Raw genomic sequence first — 17220 nt, 5'->3', positions numbered from 1 at the left:
ACAAGGTTGGGTGAATTAGAACAATGCGGGGAATCTTTAATGCAGATTAGGATTGAGGAAAGTGACCAACTGTGTTATCCTCTGTGGCTCATTCCCCCCCACCTGCTACTGCCCTCCAACCCACCCCCCTCCAAACTCTTGCACATCCCCTCCATTGCATATACATGGTGAACAATCTGTCTTCACTGAGACTTAGACCCTTTCTTCCCAAAACAGCAGCTTTCTTTCACCTTTTGAATTTGTAGTGTATTACAGCTGATTATTAAAAAGCATGGTTTTATTATAGTTATCCTGTCTTCATCCTCACTGTAACCCACTTACATCTTCAACTAGGCAAGTAAACTCTTCGGGGCAAGGACTTGCTCCCTTGCCACAGAGCATGGATATAAGGGCCTTGATGATTCAATCTGTTAATTGGTACTATAATATAAAACCACTAAGCTCTTGGCTATCTTTAACCCATCTCTGAGCACATGACCTTTATAAAAGGATAGATGCATCTGATCTGAAATATAATGCTCTTCTTGTGGCCCACTGGGATTCAGTAATTTATTCCTATGTGACACTTTTGATGCTACTTCATACTGCTTTTTATCACAACTTCGGCAACTTCCTAAATGGAGAGGAAATGACCAAGTGTTGTTGTAAGACAGGGTTGTCCAAGTGGTAGGTCTCTTGGGCCATGTGCAGCCTGCAAGCAGTAAACGTGGTCCATGGATCCTGGCAGCCACCTCTGCATGGCAGGGGGTGGGAATTGCCCATGGTGGGGAGTGGACACCAGTGCCACATGTGGTTCCCAGTCTTGCAGAAGTTGGGCAGCCCTACTATAGGACAAGGCACTGATGAGAAGCTACCATGAATAAATGGTTCAAGATTTTAGTAAAATAGCTAGGCTTGATGTGATCGAGATGCTTACAGATAACAAATATGTGTGAATGACAGTCTAGTTGTGTCATCTTACAAAATATTAAATGTTTCATGTGAGGTTGAGAGAGTTAGAAGCAGCAATTTAATACTGTTCTGAGCAGAAAAGCTGGCCAGCTGCATTTATTCAAATCCTAGAAAGTTAGGGTTCGAAGGGACCTCAGGAGATTTAGTCTAACCCCCTGCTCAAAGCAGGACCATCCCCAACCAAAGCTCGTTCCACCCAAAGCTTTGTCTAGCCAAGTTTTGAAAACCTCCAAGGATGAAGCTTCTACCATCTCTCTAGGTAACCTGTTCCAGTGTTTTACTACCCTCCTAGTGAGAAAATTCTTCCTAATATCTAACCTAAACTTCCCTCCCTGCAACTTGATACAGTTGTTCCTTGTTCTGTCATCTGCCACCATTGAGAACAGTTTAGCTCCATCTTCTTTCAAATCCCCCTTGAGGTAGTTGAAGGCTGCTATTAAGTTCGCATGTGGCCTCCCCCCTCTTCTCTAGTCTAAATAAACCCAGTTCTCTCAGTGTTTCCTCACAAGTCATGTCCCCCAGGCTCCTCCTCATTTTTATTGCCATCCCCTGGACTCTCTCCAATTTGTCCACATCCTTTCTGTAGTGGGGGGGGGGCCAAAACTGAACACGGTACTTCAGATGTGGCCTCACCAATGGTGAACAGAGGGGAAGAATCACTTCTCTTGACCTACTGGCAGCACACGTACCAATGCAGCCCAGTATGCCATTCGCCTTGGCAACAAGGGCACACTGTTGGCTCATATTCAGGTTATTGTCCACTGTAACCCCCAGGTCCTTTTCTGCAGAGCTGCTGCCCAGCCAGCCTGCCCGCCCCCAGCGTGTACTGGTGCATGGGATTGTTCCGTCCTCTGTGCAGGACTTTGCACTTGTCCTTGGTGAACCTCATGAGATTCCTTTTAGCCCAATCCTCCAATATGTCTAGGTCACTGAATTCTAGCCCTACCCTCCAGTGTATATCTACTACTCCCCCCAGCTGAGTGTCATTTGCAAAGTTGCTGAAGGTGCAGTGTATACCATCTTCCAGGTTGTTGATAAGACATTGAACAAAACTGACCCCTGGGGCAGTCCACTTGATACCAGTTGCCAACTAGATATGGAGCCATTGATTACTACTCTCCAAGCATGATGCTCCAGCCAGTTTTCTGTCCACCTTGCAGTCCATTCATCCAGCCCAGACTTCCTTAGCTTGCCTGAGAGAATTTTGTGGGAGACTGTATCAAAAACCTTGCTAAAGGTACATCTGCTGGTCTTCCCTCATCCACAGAGCCAGTCATCTCATAAAAGGCAATCAGGTTGGTCAGGCATGACTTGCCCCTGGTGAATCCATGCTGACTGTTCCTAATCACCTTCTCATCCTTGAGGATCTGCTTCATGATTTTTCCAGGGACTGAGGTGAGGCTCATGTGTTTGTAGTTCTCTGGATTCTCCTTTTTCCCTTTCTTTAAATATGAGTGCTGTTTGCCCTTTCCAATCATCCTGGACCTCTCTCGATCACTATGAGTTTTCAGAAAAGATGGCCAGTGGCTCTGCAATCATGAGCCAGCTCCCTCAGGTGCATCCTATCTGGCTCTATGGATTTGTACACGTCCAGCTTTTTTGAGTAGTCCCTAACCTGTTCTTTCACCACTGTTCTTTCTTTCTTCTCCTCCAACTGTGCTGCCTGGTGCAGTAGTCTGGTAGGTGACCTTGTCTGTGAAGAGTGAGGCAAAAAAGGCATTGAGTGAGCACATTAGTGCTTTCTGCATTCTCCATTACAAAGCTGCCTCCCCCATTCAGTAAGGGACCCACACTTTTTCTGGTCTTCCTCTTGCTACCCACATGCCTTGTAGAAACCCTTCTTGTTATCCTTCACATCATTTGGTAGCTGCAACTCCAATTGCACTTTGGCCTTCCTGATTTCAACCCTCCAGGGAGTAGTTTTCTTTACATGTGCTGTAAACCCCTGCTTACAAATACTTATGTTATACATCTACATCTCTTATTTAGTTAGTCTTTAAAGAGGAAATCTGCTTTGCTTTCTCATTTTTCAGGAATTAGATATGGGGTTGCTTGACTCTAAATTTGTGCTATTTCTATAATGTCCACATCAGTGGTTTTACCTTTTTCTTCAATCTGTGCAGACATGTAAGTCTGAATTCTGAGTTCTCCCACTGAGCTTACTGGGGTTATTTACATGTGTAAAGATAGTTGCATTCATAAATGTCAAAGGATTATGGCTTGGCTGTGTTTTACCCATGGCGAAGCATGAACCAACCATAGCCTTGTAAAGAATTTCAGTTAAAGACAAGATTACAGTACAGTAAAAGCTGAGTTATCCAGCACACTACAAGCCAGCATGCTTTGTTATCCAGCTTGTAAGGGGAAAAAGTGAAACCAAGAGTGCCCACCATGGCACTCCCCGTTTCACAGGCCCCCCACAGCCTGGGGCATAGCAGCCTGCTCAGGTCCCCCCTCCCTGTCCCACAGGGTCTACAGGAGGGGTGGCAATGCAGCGGGAGGGGCAGTGACACCCCAGATGCGGTGGGACAAGCAGCTGCCCAAACAGGCAAAGGCACCTGTTTGGGCCACTCAGTTATCCGGCATACTTTGTTATCCGGCACCCTCCATTCACCCTGGGTGCCGGGTAACAAAGCTTTTACTGTATATTGGGAGAGTATAAGACCTCTAAAAAGAACCTAAATGATTGCTTTTTTGATTCAGTTTTTATATCTCTGAATACTTGTACTGCATCTAGTTTAAAGTAGTTCTAGCTTTTTCCTTTACCAGAATACCACACTGCTGTTGGAATACTTGAAAAAATACGTAAGTTAAACTTTGCAGTTGTGACTTATCTGTCAATTCATCTTCTGTCTATAAAATTAAATTGAGGAGAACTACATTTTTGCTTGCTTCTCACAAATATGGTATTACCTTGCGCTAGGGCTTTGTCTCCCTCTGCTGTCAGTTCTGCTTTTGCTTGTCTGTTCAAGATATTATTGCCAGTATGTATTTTTTCTTTTCACTACAATTTTTTAAACTTCTCCTTTTTTAATCTAAGTTTCTGATATATACTTACAGCCTCAACAGATACTTAAGACTTTAGTGTGGAAATGCACCTCCAGGTATTGTGACGAGACTGCAGAAGCGTGTCTTTCATCTCCACTTGAGGAAAAAAAAAAAAAAAAACCACCAAAAAACCCTTCAAATTTTTCTAACCTCTACAGTTATCACCCACTCTTCTGATCTGGGCAGTGGCAAATGAATCACAATATTGAGTGATACAGTTATCCATATTTTCACTTTTTTTTGTCCTTTTTTTCCTTTTTATATGCATAGATTTTGAAGTGTGCACTGACATACATATGCAAAAATATCAAGTATTTTTAATATTGCTAAAAGATGAGGTGAATAAATTGTGCCAGAGGCTGATGTTTTACGCTATAGCTTTGATATAATTATAAACTTGACAGCTGGCTGTCCTACCAAAACACATATTTGATCTTTATTCTTAGACACCTACCTGTTGGGCAGAAGAAGGATCAGAAAAGCGATCACATCAACGATCAGCTTCATGGGGGAGTGCTGATCAACTAAAAGAGGTGAGTTGTTTTGTGTGGCCATACTTGTATCTGTGGTACAAAATACATTTTAAATGTTTTGCACTACTGCTTTTAGCCTTCAAAGTCTGTGTACTTGCACTTTCTCCCATCTCCTGCTGATTTAACGAGGTTCAACTCTCATATCATAGAGAGGTGATTTCAGGGCTGTTGACTGCCAACCTTCTTTCTCGGGATGCATTTTTATTCCAGAAGTAGTGTAGAACTCAGCTCTAAGCTACTGAGAGATTGCCTTCCACTTGCCTGGAATACCCAGCTGGTACTGTCTGCTTTCCCTCGTTTCTTCATTTCTGCCACAGAATTAATGCAAAAGTAGTGACCAGGATTATAGCTCATTCTGAATTTGAAATCCCATATATGGTTCAAGATAGAGGAACCCCCTCATGTCCATGGTAGAAAGGGAAGTCTTTCTAGTGCAGAACTGATACAGCTGCTTGGAATATTGTTGAGTTGTAGGCATCCTGTTACTAGAAATATATAGACAAGGTAGAAGAAATTCAGCCAAAAATTAAATAGCTGTAGGAATTAAGTTGCAAGAAAACTTTAGGTATGAAAAATGTTCTTTGATCCATCTGAGAAGCAAAATTGCTTGGTCTTAAGTAGGGTACTTTCTGCTCTTACCCAAGGATTGTAGCCAAGTGCTATGGTTGGAGCTCTCTAGCTTGTCCTGTATCAGATAGTCGGGATAGTCTCCAGTCACTCCTTGCCAGGTAGGCATTACTGTTCTTGAATGTCAGCTTTCTTCACTCACAAGTGGTGAGTGCAGGATGCTGTCAGAATAGAATTTTCTCTCATTCCTATAGGTAACCAGTATTCTGAGGCCACTGCTCTGCTGGTCCACTTAGTCAGGGCTTGTGAGTAAGAGATGCAATGAAGGGGAGATTCTTTTTAGGATAAAAAATTCAGCATTATGGAGGCAGTTAGATTAATTTGTTATAGGTGGGGAACCAAAGTACAGAGATTTAAGGTCAAATGTGTCTACCAGCGCTGGGGATCGAGTATGAGATCCTTTCAACATATATTTTGGTGTGTATTTAGGTTTTGTATAGCACCATAGGCCTTTAAAACACAGGTGCATTGTCTTTTGAAATGATCATTTGACTACTTTTGCAAATTGAAACTCATTTGTCTCAAGGTGGATATCCAGAAAATGAGGGTGCACACTTATTATTGACCACTTCTGAAAATGTTTTAAGTTACTTGTGTAGCAATATAAAGGAACTCTGGGGGGAAAGGCTGAGAAAATCCTGGCTGTTGATGTTGTCTTGCTTAACTATAAGAGCATCCTTTTAATTCCTGCAATTCTTCCCAGTTTGAGAGGGGAAATAAGGCAGTGGTCTTGTGGCAAGCAGCTTCTTTTTTTGCAATACATCTTAATTAATCATTAGTATTGGTATCTTGAGATATCTAACACACCTTTCTTGTATGGGTTAATGAAGTAATTCAAATTTGTTGGGCTGGTGGTCAGGGGCTGCACCCCTCTTCCCCCCTCCTCCTCCAATTTGTACGCTGCATGGGCCGGATGGTGCAGTGGGCGTCCTCTATTTTTTCTGCTCCCCTCTCAAGCTGCACACTACTACTGCCCTGCACACCATGCCACATCATTCAGACAACTCTGCACTGGACAATGCAGCGTTTGTGGATTCCTCCTCAGTCGTGGGAGAAATGGGGCTGTGGGGTCCTCCAGCTTGGAGGCTGCTTCATACCAACCCATGGGGGAAGGCCAGAGGAGAGCGGGTGCAGGAGCAGCACCTAGAGTAGTAAAAGGAGTGGCACCCACACTGGGAGCCTGGGGACCAAGGGGTAAATCTTTTAGGGACTGTGTGTGACCCAGAGGCTGTCAGTTGGACAGCTCTGAAGTAACCAATAACAGCCCTAACTTGTCATCCTCTTTGTGCCTTTAGAGGAGGATCAGAAATACTGCTGTTAGGTTCATAGGATCATAAGAAAGTAGGGATCTCACAAGGGCCTTGCTCAAGACGGGGTTGTTCCTGAAATGGTCCCAGCCACCCCAGCATGTCTGTCCTACTCTTTAAAATTTCAGAGGATGAAAATTCCACACCTTTTTCAATATTTGACCATCCTCAGTCAAAAAGTTCCTCCTAATTTCCAACATAAATTTTCCACTGCTGCAGCTTGAAGCTATTGCTCCTAGTCCTGCCCCATAAAGCCACAGCTAAGTCCATCTCCATCCTCTCTATAATTACCCTTCAGGTGTTTGCGGACTGTTATCAGATTCCTCCTCAGCTTTCTCTTTGCCAGACTAAACAGCCCTAGCTCTTTTTTCAGCCTTTCCTCCTAAGTTTTGCTTCCTAGGCCCCTAATCTATTTTTCTTGCTCTCCACTGGAGTCTTTCCAAACTGTCCACATTATTATTGAGCTGTGGGGCCCAAAACTGGACATAGTATTCCAGGTGAGGCCTCACCAGTGCTGAATAGAGTGGACGAATCCCTTCCTTGTGATTTTTGTAAGTGACATGCTTCTCTTGATACAACCCAGAGTGCTGTTTGCCAACCCCCCCTTTTTTTTCCTGCAACAAAAGCAAATGATAAACTCCTATACAGCTTATGATCTGCTGTAACCCTCGCATCCTTCTCTGCAGTATGGCAACCTTGTCAGTTTTTCCCCAGGCTGTCTTTGTGTGTGCAATGTGTTGTGTCCCAAGTGCAGGGCATGGCACTTGTCCTTGTTGAATCTCATCTGATTGATCGCAGACCACTTCTCTAGTCTGTGCAGATCATTCCGGATCCTAACTTTGCCCTCCACACACAGATGTATCACATCCACAGTTCTCTCATGCAACGAACCTTTCACTTCTTCATAGAAGGTTTATGGGGTTGGTCAGGCATGACTGACTGAGTGAATCCATGCTAGCTGTCCCTGATTACTGTGTTCTACTCCAGATGCTTCACAATAGATTCCTTGATGACCTTGCTGCATGTTCTTTCCGACTGTTGGGGTCAGGCAGGCTGGTCTCTGATTCCTTAGGTCCTTCTTCCTTTTCTTAAAGACAAGTACTGTATTTGTCCTTTTCCAATCCTCTAGGACAGGGGTTCCCACAGTTTTTATGCAAAAAGCAGTCCAGCAGTCGCAGCCGACCACGGCCAGAATTTCCGGCCGGAAGATGGGTAAAGATTCCCCCACCCCCGGGTAGGAGGGTGGGCCAAACCCTGCGTTGCTGTGGGCCCTGCAAAAGCAGCCACAGTCTCTCTGCCTGGCTCTGGGACTGCAGTTTGCTGGTCCACTGCCACTTTGGGTCCAGCTTTCTTTACCCCACCTGGGGTAACCTGCTGTGTGCCAGAAGGCAAGTGGCACAGGCATTCCACTAGTTGTTGTGCGCCACTGCTAGTTGTTCCCAGGGAACCAAATGTCCACGCTTGTGTGCACGTGGCCCTGAAGTGCATCTCATTTGGGCTTATTGATTTGAAGCCTCTAGCTTCGGAAATCCTTACCTGTTCTCCCACTACTCTAGGCCAAGGGTGCTCAACATCTGGCCTGTGGAGCCTTGGAATCCATCTTCCAGGGCTTCCCCCAGGTCAGAAAATTTGGCAGTAGGGGAGCAGTGGCCATTAATACAGCAGCCCCCACCTCCACTGCCAAACTCCTAAATCCAAGCCCTGTATGGCTCGTTGGAGCCTGGCTGTACTACACCTCGCCTCCCCTGTGGACCTGGCCATGCTTCCTTTCCCCTTCTGGGCTGGGTTGGGTCTGGGTTTCCCCCTTCCATGTGGCCAGATAGTGCCCACTGCCCACTGTGTGCCTGTCCTGGTTGCTGCATAGGGACCACTGGCCAGAACCAGCCTATGGATAGATCGGACACTCTCCACCAGGCCTGCAGAGGAGGAAGGTAGAGCACCACTGCTCCAGGCTTGTTTGTCTCCTTCCCTGTCTTTGCTGATAACTGTGCTCATCATAACTGTCGCTATTTGTGAAGACTGAAACTAAAAGAAGCATTAAACAAATACTTCAGCCTTCTTTGCATGCTTTTTCTTCTGCATGTTTTTTTAATTGAATGCTTGCTAAAAATGGATTCTTTTGGATGCAATTCCACGTCCTGAAAGGGAGTTTTTTCTTAACGATTACAAATCTTGATTATTTTAGCTCTCTGAGTGTGGTGGCTTCTTCCCTGACCTGTCTAGTCTGAACCTATCTCAATTCTGTCTTTACTGTCTTCCTCATCCTAGTTCCCTTGCCAATGCTATTTCCTTTTCCTGGGATGGTTGGGCTCCTTTTCCCAGTGTACCTCAAGTACCTTGACCTGCCAGGCCCAGTTCTTTTTTCACATTCTAATACACCCAGACCCAGTCTACTAGTTTCTCATCTGTTCTGCTTTGATAGCCGTTTATCAGTCTCTCCCTGTATTTTCTCTCTCTGCCACCAACTTCTGCTCAGCTTCTTTACGCAGTTACTTCCAGTCTCTGCTATGGCTTTTGTTGTCTCTCTTGCATTCAAGGTATTCTTCTTTCTTCCTCCAGCCTGCTTGCTACTTAATGAATGGGAATCTCTAATAAAGAGAGAGTTTCCCTTTTCTTAGCTCTTGTACTTGATATCCATAGCTGTTAGGAACAGCAGTTACAAGGGTTAATCCATGCTTAGTAGGAGTGTGTGAAATGGGCTTTATTCAATTGGGATTCGGCCCAAACCGGGGACAGTGATTTGATTCATTGATTCAGATCACTGTCCCCAATTTTTAATGTGGCCAAATCAGAATCTGAAGTTTCGATGCTGATTTGGAGAATCAGAGATTCAGCCACAGACACAATTTTTGTTGTTGGTTTTTGTTTTTTTTTTTCCTAAAAACCTTGAGGTACCAGGCATGGCTCATGACCGCTGTGATGCTGAGTCGGATGGAGCATCTCATAGGAGTGTGGGGGGCTCCCCTTATGCTCGGTGGCGAACCCAGAAGTGGACCGGAAGTACTTCTGGTCCACTTCTGGGTCTGCCACTGAGTGCACAGGGGCTACCCACGCACCCCACCCGGTCTGGTGATTGGCTGCTGAGCATGCTTCTGTGGGACTCTCCATCCACCCCACCATCACAGCATTCATGAGCTGCCTGGTTCCTTGAGGTATGTAGAAAAAACATTTAAAGATGTGTCTATATCAGAATCGTTGAATCTCTCTGAATCGATTTTGTGGGTTCCAGTTCAGTCTGGAGAGATTAAAGGGTCTCCTGATTCTGTTCGGAGATTCGGCCACGGTATTGGGCCGAATCTCTTGCCGAATCAAATTGGGGATTGAAGCTTCACACAGCACTAATGCTTAGCTTGTGCAGGATTGGATAAGGAGCTTGCTCAGTACAGATATAGTTGCTTGAGATTTTAACTGTCAGACTCTAATATGTTTCTGTTAAGTACATGCAAACTACATTTTTATAACTTTATAATTTGACCAGATTTACATAACTTTCACTAGAACAGCAGAATGCACGTTCCTGACCCAGGCTGTGCCATGCTGACTTTCAAACCCTTGCTCCCAAATATGGGATGCTTGAGCTTTCCAGTAAAACAGTTTTTTAAATAAGATTTTTTTAACATATCTGCAGTGGTCAGTTCTCTAAACACCACTCCAGACGTAGGCAGATTCCCCAACCTGAAAATTATAGCCTGAATGGTTAAAATGTGGTTCAAAGTTGTTAGCAACAAAAAACAAGGAACTACAGTACTAGAGGAAAGTATAAACTCTGCTAGGCAACTGCTTATTATGAAAAATGTAATGCCACTTTGCATTTGGATTTTTAATTGTGTTCCTTAGGTGCTTGGCTGTAAGCAAACAGATAGCTGTTTACATTTTTCATGCTTTGAGTGGCCAGGTTAGTTTCTGGTTTTTTGTTTTGGCAATTATTATGTTAATTTTTAGCTTTTTGATTTGACAGGTACTGTGACCTAAACAAATATTTGTAAGCAGATTTTTTTAAACTAGTTTTGGTAAGAGATGGGTGTGTAATGTTATGTATGTTTAAATTAGTTGGTGATACAGTGTTGGAGAGCTCTAACTGAAGAGTAAAATCAGTATGTGCATGAAGCATTTTAGGAGGCATTTAAAACTATTTTATTGAATATATAGATAAAAGACCCCAAAATTAAGCACCTGCACTCTGTAGTCACCAGAAAATGGCCACTTAAACTGGTGTACTCTTGAATTAATGCCTGAAATATAAAGTAGGATACTGTTTTTCTTAAAATACTTGAGTAATATCATTAATACTAAAACAGAAAAGTAAGGGTTTTGTTTTTTCCCCTTCTGTTCTGGATCTTAGACAGTCGGTTGATTGAGGAAAAGTATGTAATCTGCAGGTAAATTCTGGTGCTCGTGCGCCAAGAAAGTCATCAGGCATGCTCCTATATAAAATGCTTTGGAAAATGAGACTCTTTTTTTTTTTTCCCCTTACAGCCACAGTGCTGCTTTATATGTAAAGGTATAAAACAAGAGTAGCTTCTCAGGGTGATAGGGCAATCCCAGTGGCGTGACACTGTTGCTTATTAAGCCACTCGATTTTAAATTAAAAAAAAAAAAGGATTTAAAATGCAAATCCTGCATGTGTCATTTTTGTTTGGCAGTTAATCTATACTCGCATGTGCCATCTAGTGTCCCACTTGCAAAGGTGCTGAGGTTCCGCATCTGATCATGGAGGTCACCCGCTGGAAACTAAACTTTGCAAGTGACCCTTAATAAAATGGGAGTTGTATGCCTCTTTGTATAAGGAGTTGTCTGTGTCAAACCTCATCTTATTTTCATTTTGCCTCTTTTCAGCAGATTGCCAAATTGAGGCAGCAGCTCCAACGCAGTAAACAGAGCAGTCGTCATAGTAAAGAGAAAGAACGTCAGTCTCCTCTCCATGGCAACCATATAGCAATCAGTCAGACTCAGGTAAGCAGGCCCTGTTTATATCAGCGGTTACTCTCTTCATCAGAACTGAGCAAATATACTTTTGTCTTTTTCAATTTGACTTTTCTTTCTTTTGCATTTTAAGTAATGTTAGAAAAGCTAAGCAGGGTATAGCATGGTGCAGTGTGGGGACCCCATGCTTTTTATCAAGTGACAGAAGGAACTGAAGTGATAACAGCTGAAAAGTTCAGGAAGCATTTGGAAGTAGCTGTTTAAAATCTCTTCTGTATGGTAAGCAGTAGCAAAGATTTCAGGGGGTGAGCTGGAGAGTCTGCTTTATCATCTTACCACTGTCTGACCACTGCCAGTTAATAAACTGAGAATGCTAAATCCTTCTGGCAGTTCTGGACTTCCTTGAAGTTCTGTTGCCTTCAAAACCAACCTTTTATAGAGACCCCTTTTTAAAATCTGCCATTCTTACAAAATATGTGTATCCACTACCTGTCAGTGGTGGGAACAGCATCTCAAGGAGGGCTGAGACATCCCTAGGTACTGTTGCCCTTTATCATTTTGGATTACTGCCAATGAGATGTTTGGAACTACTAGTTCCAGGGATAGCTTTTTCACAGACAGCTGAAGTCCTCACCTTACATATCCTTAGGACTGTAAAAGGTCCCAGAAATAGGGTGGACCTATGGCCCATTTTGCCAGGACACTGCTAGTTTGACTGTTTTTGCTGCAAAGAAAGCCACCTGTTGGCTTGTATTCAGCTTCTGGCCTACTGCAACTCCCAGGTCCTTCTCTGCAGAACTACAGCCTACCTAATTGTTCTTCAGTCCATGTGTATATCAGTAAGCATGGTGGCACTCTTCTATGCCACCTTTTGGTCTTAGTGCTGCTAAAAGTTGTATGCAGTGGTGGATACATCCTCTGGGTCTTTAGAACATCTGAGTGGATATTCATAAGGCAGGTCTCCCTAATTCAGAAGTGGGAGATCAAGAACTTGCATCCTGCAGAGCATCTTCTCAGACCAAGGCCTCCAGAGATCAAAAAGATGAGCAATAAAAAAAAGTGTTGCATCTTCGGTCCTAGTGGGGCACCTTCCCTGTCTAACATCTTCCTAATTCTGTAGACAGTCTTTTGTTTGTCTTTTGTGTGTGTGAAACTGCCATACGTCTTCCCACTTACTCTGCTGATTCCCAGGAGATTGGAAAGACTCCACATGGCTGATTTTCTGCTGGTTCTAGCTGGATGAAGCAGTTCTCATTTCTAGGCCTACTTTCCATGCCTTTGTGGAGTTCCAAGATCCTGTTGTTGTTCCCAGACCTGCTCTGCAAAGGCTGGGTGAGGGGATACTTCTCCCAGATATGAACTCCCTCTGTCTAATACTATAGGTGTAAGATGGCTCTTAATGACTGAGCAGACTTGCTCCTGTTGAAGATTTAATAAACAATTGAAGGTGGGGCTGTACAAGACAAACTTATCTGGCTAAGAGAACCAGGTTCTTGGCTTTGTGTGAAATTTCATTGACATTAGGGCTGGAAGGGACCTTGGAAGATCATAGAGTCCAGCCCACTGCCCTAGGGGCAGGAAGTCAGCAGGGGTCATAGGATCCCAGCAAGATAAACATGCAAATTTCTCTTGAAGGCGTTCAGAGTAGGTGCTTAGACCACCTCCGGTGGCAGTCTATTCCAGACCTTGGGGACTCAGACAGTAAAGAAGTTCTTCCTTATGTCTAGCCTCAAACAGTCCTGGAGGAGTTTGTGACTGTTTGACCTTGTCATCCCTTGGGCACTCTGGTGAACGGACATTCCCCCGAATCCTGGTGAGCACCCCATATAAATGTATAGGCAGCCACCAGGTCATCCCTGAGCCTGTGCTTTTTCAGGCTGAAGAGTCCCATGGCTCTCAGCCTGTCATCATAACGCCTGTTCTCTTGTCCTCTGATCATGTGTGTGGCTCTCCTCTGGACTCTCTCAAGGTTCTCCACATCCTTTTTGAATTGTGGAGCCCAAAACTGGACATCGGCCTCACCAAGGCCAAGTAAAATGGGAGAGTGATGATGTCCTGGGATTTGCTTGAGAAGCATCTATGGATGCAAGCCAGTGTTTTGTTCGCTTTACTAACCGTAGCATCACATTGAAGGCTGATGTTCATCTTGTGGTCAACCATGACCCCCAAGTCCTTTTCACCCATAGTGCTAGCCAGCATAGCACTGCTGAACCTATAAGCATGCCGTGGGTTTTTCTTCTCAAGGTGGAGAACCTTGCATTTTTTGATGTTAAACACCATCAGGTTCTCGTTTGCCCATTTCCTGAGCCTGTCCAGGTCAGCCTGGATCTCTCTCCTGTCCTCAGGTGTGGACACTTTACCCCAAAGTTTGGTGTCATCGGTGAACTTGGCCAGTCCACTTCTGATACCAATGGCCACACCGTTAATGAAGATGTTGAATAGTGTTGGCCTAAGGACAGAGCCTTGAGGGACCCCAGTGGTCACAGCGCACCACGATGATTGACTTCCATCAGCTACCAACCATGGAGCCAATTCCCCAGCCAGTGGATTGTGGTGAAGCTGAGGCCATAGTTGGCCAGTTTTTTGCTAAGAGGTGATCATGAGATACCAGATCAAAGGCTTTTTTGAGGTCAAGATATACAACATCAATCACTTCTCTTGTCTAGGTGATAGGTAAGAAGAAATCTTTCTTTCATTGTAGGATCTCAATTCCAGCAGTACAAAACTGTCTTTTGGATTTGTTACTGAGTTTGTTCAGGGATGTTGCTTATGCTCACCCTTCCCCATCCCCATTCCCTCTTGCATTTATTCATTTCTAAAAGACCAGTCTATTTTTAATTGACTAGAAGTGCTGGAGGCCCTAGGGTATTCTCAGAAATGAGGAACCTGGGCCCTCCATAAGATCTAAATTTAGTCCCAAGAACCCTGATGCACCTGATTATTTGAATCCAAAAATGCTTGTTCACTTCTGCCCGTAAAGGTAGCTTTCTTGGTAGATGCCATTTTGACTGGCAGGGTTGGAGAGATCCAGGCACTAAAGGCAGATCCTTGGTATACGGGCAACCCTTGCTTAATGGTGTTTCACTTAGTGCTATTTTGCTATAACACTCATTTAAAATTGGTAGCTGATTTCACTTAGCATTCAGCAAGTTTTGTTATAACACTCACGGTCACCATCTTGGGTCATTAAAAACGATTGTGGTCACCATCTTGGGTGGTCAGATACTTTCGGTTTTGCTTAATGCTAGTTTCACTTAATGCTCTGTTTTTCAAGAACCAATTAAGAGCACTAAATAAGGGTTCCCTGTGCTATATTCTTCCCAGATAAAGGTCTCTGGACTCATTCCAAGTTTCTGGCCGAAGTGATCATGGAGTTCCAGTAAGACAGCAAATGCACTTCCTGGTGTTCTTTCCAGAACCTTAGTTCTTCAGAAAAGAGGCATTGTGCTGTATAAAATGATAAAAGGGCTTTCTTTTTCTAAGCACAAGGAACCAAAGGCTTTCAATCTTCACCCAGAGGCTGGGTGGGTATTGGACTGTGGGTCAAGGTAGAGCCTACAGTAAAAGTTTAAAGCTTTTTACCAGTGTTCAAGTAACATTGGTGGCCTCCTTCAAGAATTCCTTCTTTTTTAGGCATCTTAAAAAGACATCTGGAGCTTCAGTCGCTTCTTGCTGAGTCTTCGTTGAAGCTTCTAGATTTGCTGCAGTGATCTGAGACGTTGTCATGCAATTGTTCTCTAGCCTAGACTCCTAAAACCCATCCTCAGGTGAATGGGGCATGGTTTTAAAGTTATCTATGCTAAAACACTGATACAGGAAGTAGTGAAAGGAGAAAGAGAAGTTACTTTTAGTAAGTGGAAGTGTTACTTGCATACACATTGGGTGTATCTACACATGCTATTAATCACTGAATCATAGAAAATTAGGGTTGGAAGGACCCTCAGAAAGCCATCTAGTCCAACCCCCTGTTCAAAGCAGGATCATCCCCAACTAGATGATTCCAGCCAGGGCTTTGTCAACCTGGGCCTTAACCTCCAAGGATGGAGATTCCATCACCTCTCTCTCAGTAACCCGTTCCAGTACTTCATCACCTTCCTAACGAAAGAGAGTCTTTCCTAAAATCTGCCCTAAACTTCCCTTGCTGCTACTTGAGACCATTGCTCATTGTTCTGTCATCTGCCAACACTAAAAACAGTCTAGTTCAGCTGGATCAGGTCCATGGTGAAACATATTTTATGAAACTGCACTTTTAGAGAGAGGTAAGGGCTTGTCTCTCTGCAAGCTTGTGTATACAAGATCCAGTAGTCTGATGGGTATATAATTAGGTCTGTTATCTTTCATCTCCATATACTGCTGTTAACAAGGATGTTAGCTCTGGACACACTTCCATAGTTTGAGAACTGAAACAAAGCATCACAGAGATGTTTTAATGGGATCTTGTAGACTGAGCAGTGAGTCCCATTAGTAGAGTGGTTTCTTTAACCTTTACTAGTCTCTAGAGGAGCCTTTGGGAAACCCATAAGATTGGGCCCCTAATACAGTGCATGGCCTGCTGTGATCTCTTTATAAAACTTTTCAAAAAAGGTTATGTGAATACATTGTCGCAAATAGTACACAATTAGAAGTTATAAATCCCTATTTCATGATGGTATGTTTGGGGTTTAACATATCGTAAAACTATCTTTTTACATAAGCTAATTTTTTTAAAAAGCATCTTAAAAAAAATAAAATAAGCACGATTTAAATAAAAATCTGGTTTAAATAAAAAATCCATTATGATGATGTGGGGGTGGTGGTGGTGTCGTTGATTGTTTTCCACTCTGGCTGTATGGGTCCCACTATGACAAACTCTGAAATTAAGCAGATTCAACCATTTATAAGCCACTGAACAAAAGCCTTGTTTTGCATTTTACTGTAAACTAGTCAAAAAAAAAAATGAAAAAGGTATGAGGAGAATTGTTAAAATCTCATGTTTAGCCACTGGATGCTAGGGAATAATTGTTACAGTTGTGCATATCTTTGGACCAACATATATAGTAAACTAGCGGCATCAGAGGTAAGCCTGTAGACCAGGGGAGTTTGGCCACTGCCAGTGAAATTCCATGTCTGCAGGCAGGATCCAAAAGATTCCTTGGGCTGGATCCAGCGCTTGGGCCATAGGTTGCCAATCCCTGCTACAGAGAATATGAAAGACCTTTGAAGAGATAATGCATTGAGTTAATCTTTTACTCTATCTACTTTTTTTCCCCTATCCTTTAGATATTGGATGTTTTTCAATTTGATGTTTTTCCCTCTCTGTATTCTGCGAGCACACTTTTGAATGACCTAGGAAGAAGTATACATGCCACCTCTTGGACTCCTGCAAAATTATGTACCCATTTTACTTTAAAAATTAATATTAGTAGCATTTATATTGTGTAACCTTTAAACCAGTTTGTTTTTTTTTTTTCTTTCCTGGCTTCATAGTGGTAGATATATACACACAGTAAAAATGAAGAGGTTCCTATGCAGGTTTTAAAACTAATGCATGTTTGTTTCACTTTACCTTTTTAGTTGTACTAATTCCATTAATATTGACCTTTTATTTGATGAAGTTATCTTAATTTCAAATCTAAACTAGTTGTTGTTCATGTCATTTTCTTTTTATAGGCTTCTATCTCAAGGTCGGTCCCTATGCCGCTGTCGAACATTTCAGTGCCAAAATCAACCATTTCACGTGTGCCGTGTAATGTAGAAGGAATAAGTCCTGAATTAGAAAAAGTGTTCATTAAAGAAAACAGTGGGAAGGAAGAAGTATCTAAGGTAAGTTTTTATATTTATATATTTTAGTA

The 17220-nt window shown here is 43.2% G+C and overlaps 1 protein-coding gene across 4 annotated transcripts in view; it reads left to right on the top strand.

The window, feature by feature from the left end:
* Nucleotides 1-17220, top strand: part of GLCCI1 (glucocorticoid induced 1) — a 76721-nt gene that overhangs the window by 35103 nt on the left and 24398 nt on the right. For 2 of the 4 annotated variants that reach the window (XM_090046936.1, XM_090046938.1), the window contains exons 3-5: nucleotides 4446-4532; nucleotides 11306-11419; nucleotides 17039-17191. In XM_090046936.1, the coding sequence (XP_089903062.1) occupies nucleotides 4446-4532; nucleotides 11306-11419; nucleotides 17039-17191 (354 nt within the window). Of the gene's footprint in view, nucleotides 1-4445; nucleotides 4533-11302; nucleotides 11420-17038; nucleotides 17192-17220 lie in introns of all 4 variants that reach the window. The other 2 variants (XM_090046935.1, XM_090046937.1) reach the window with 1 other exon arrangement.

The sequence above is a fragment of the Crocodylus siamensis genome, chromosome 5 (genome assembly GCF_052110815.1).
Source record: "Crocodylus siamensis isolate JL-2025a chromosome 5, ASM5211081v1, whole genome shotgun sequence".
NCBI lineage: Eukaryota > Metazoa > Chordata > Crocodylia > Crocodylidae > Crocodylus > Crocodylus siamensis.
The sequence above is the reverse complement of the archived record's forward strand: the minus strand, read 5'-3'. Positions and strand labels throughout refer to the sequence as shown.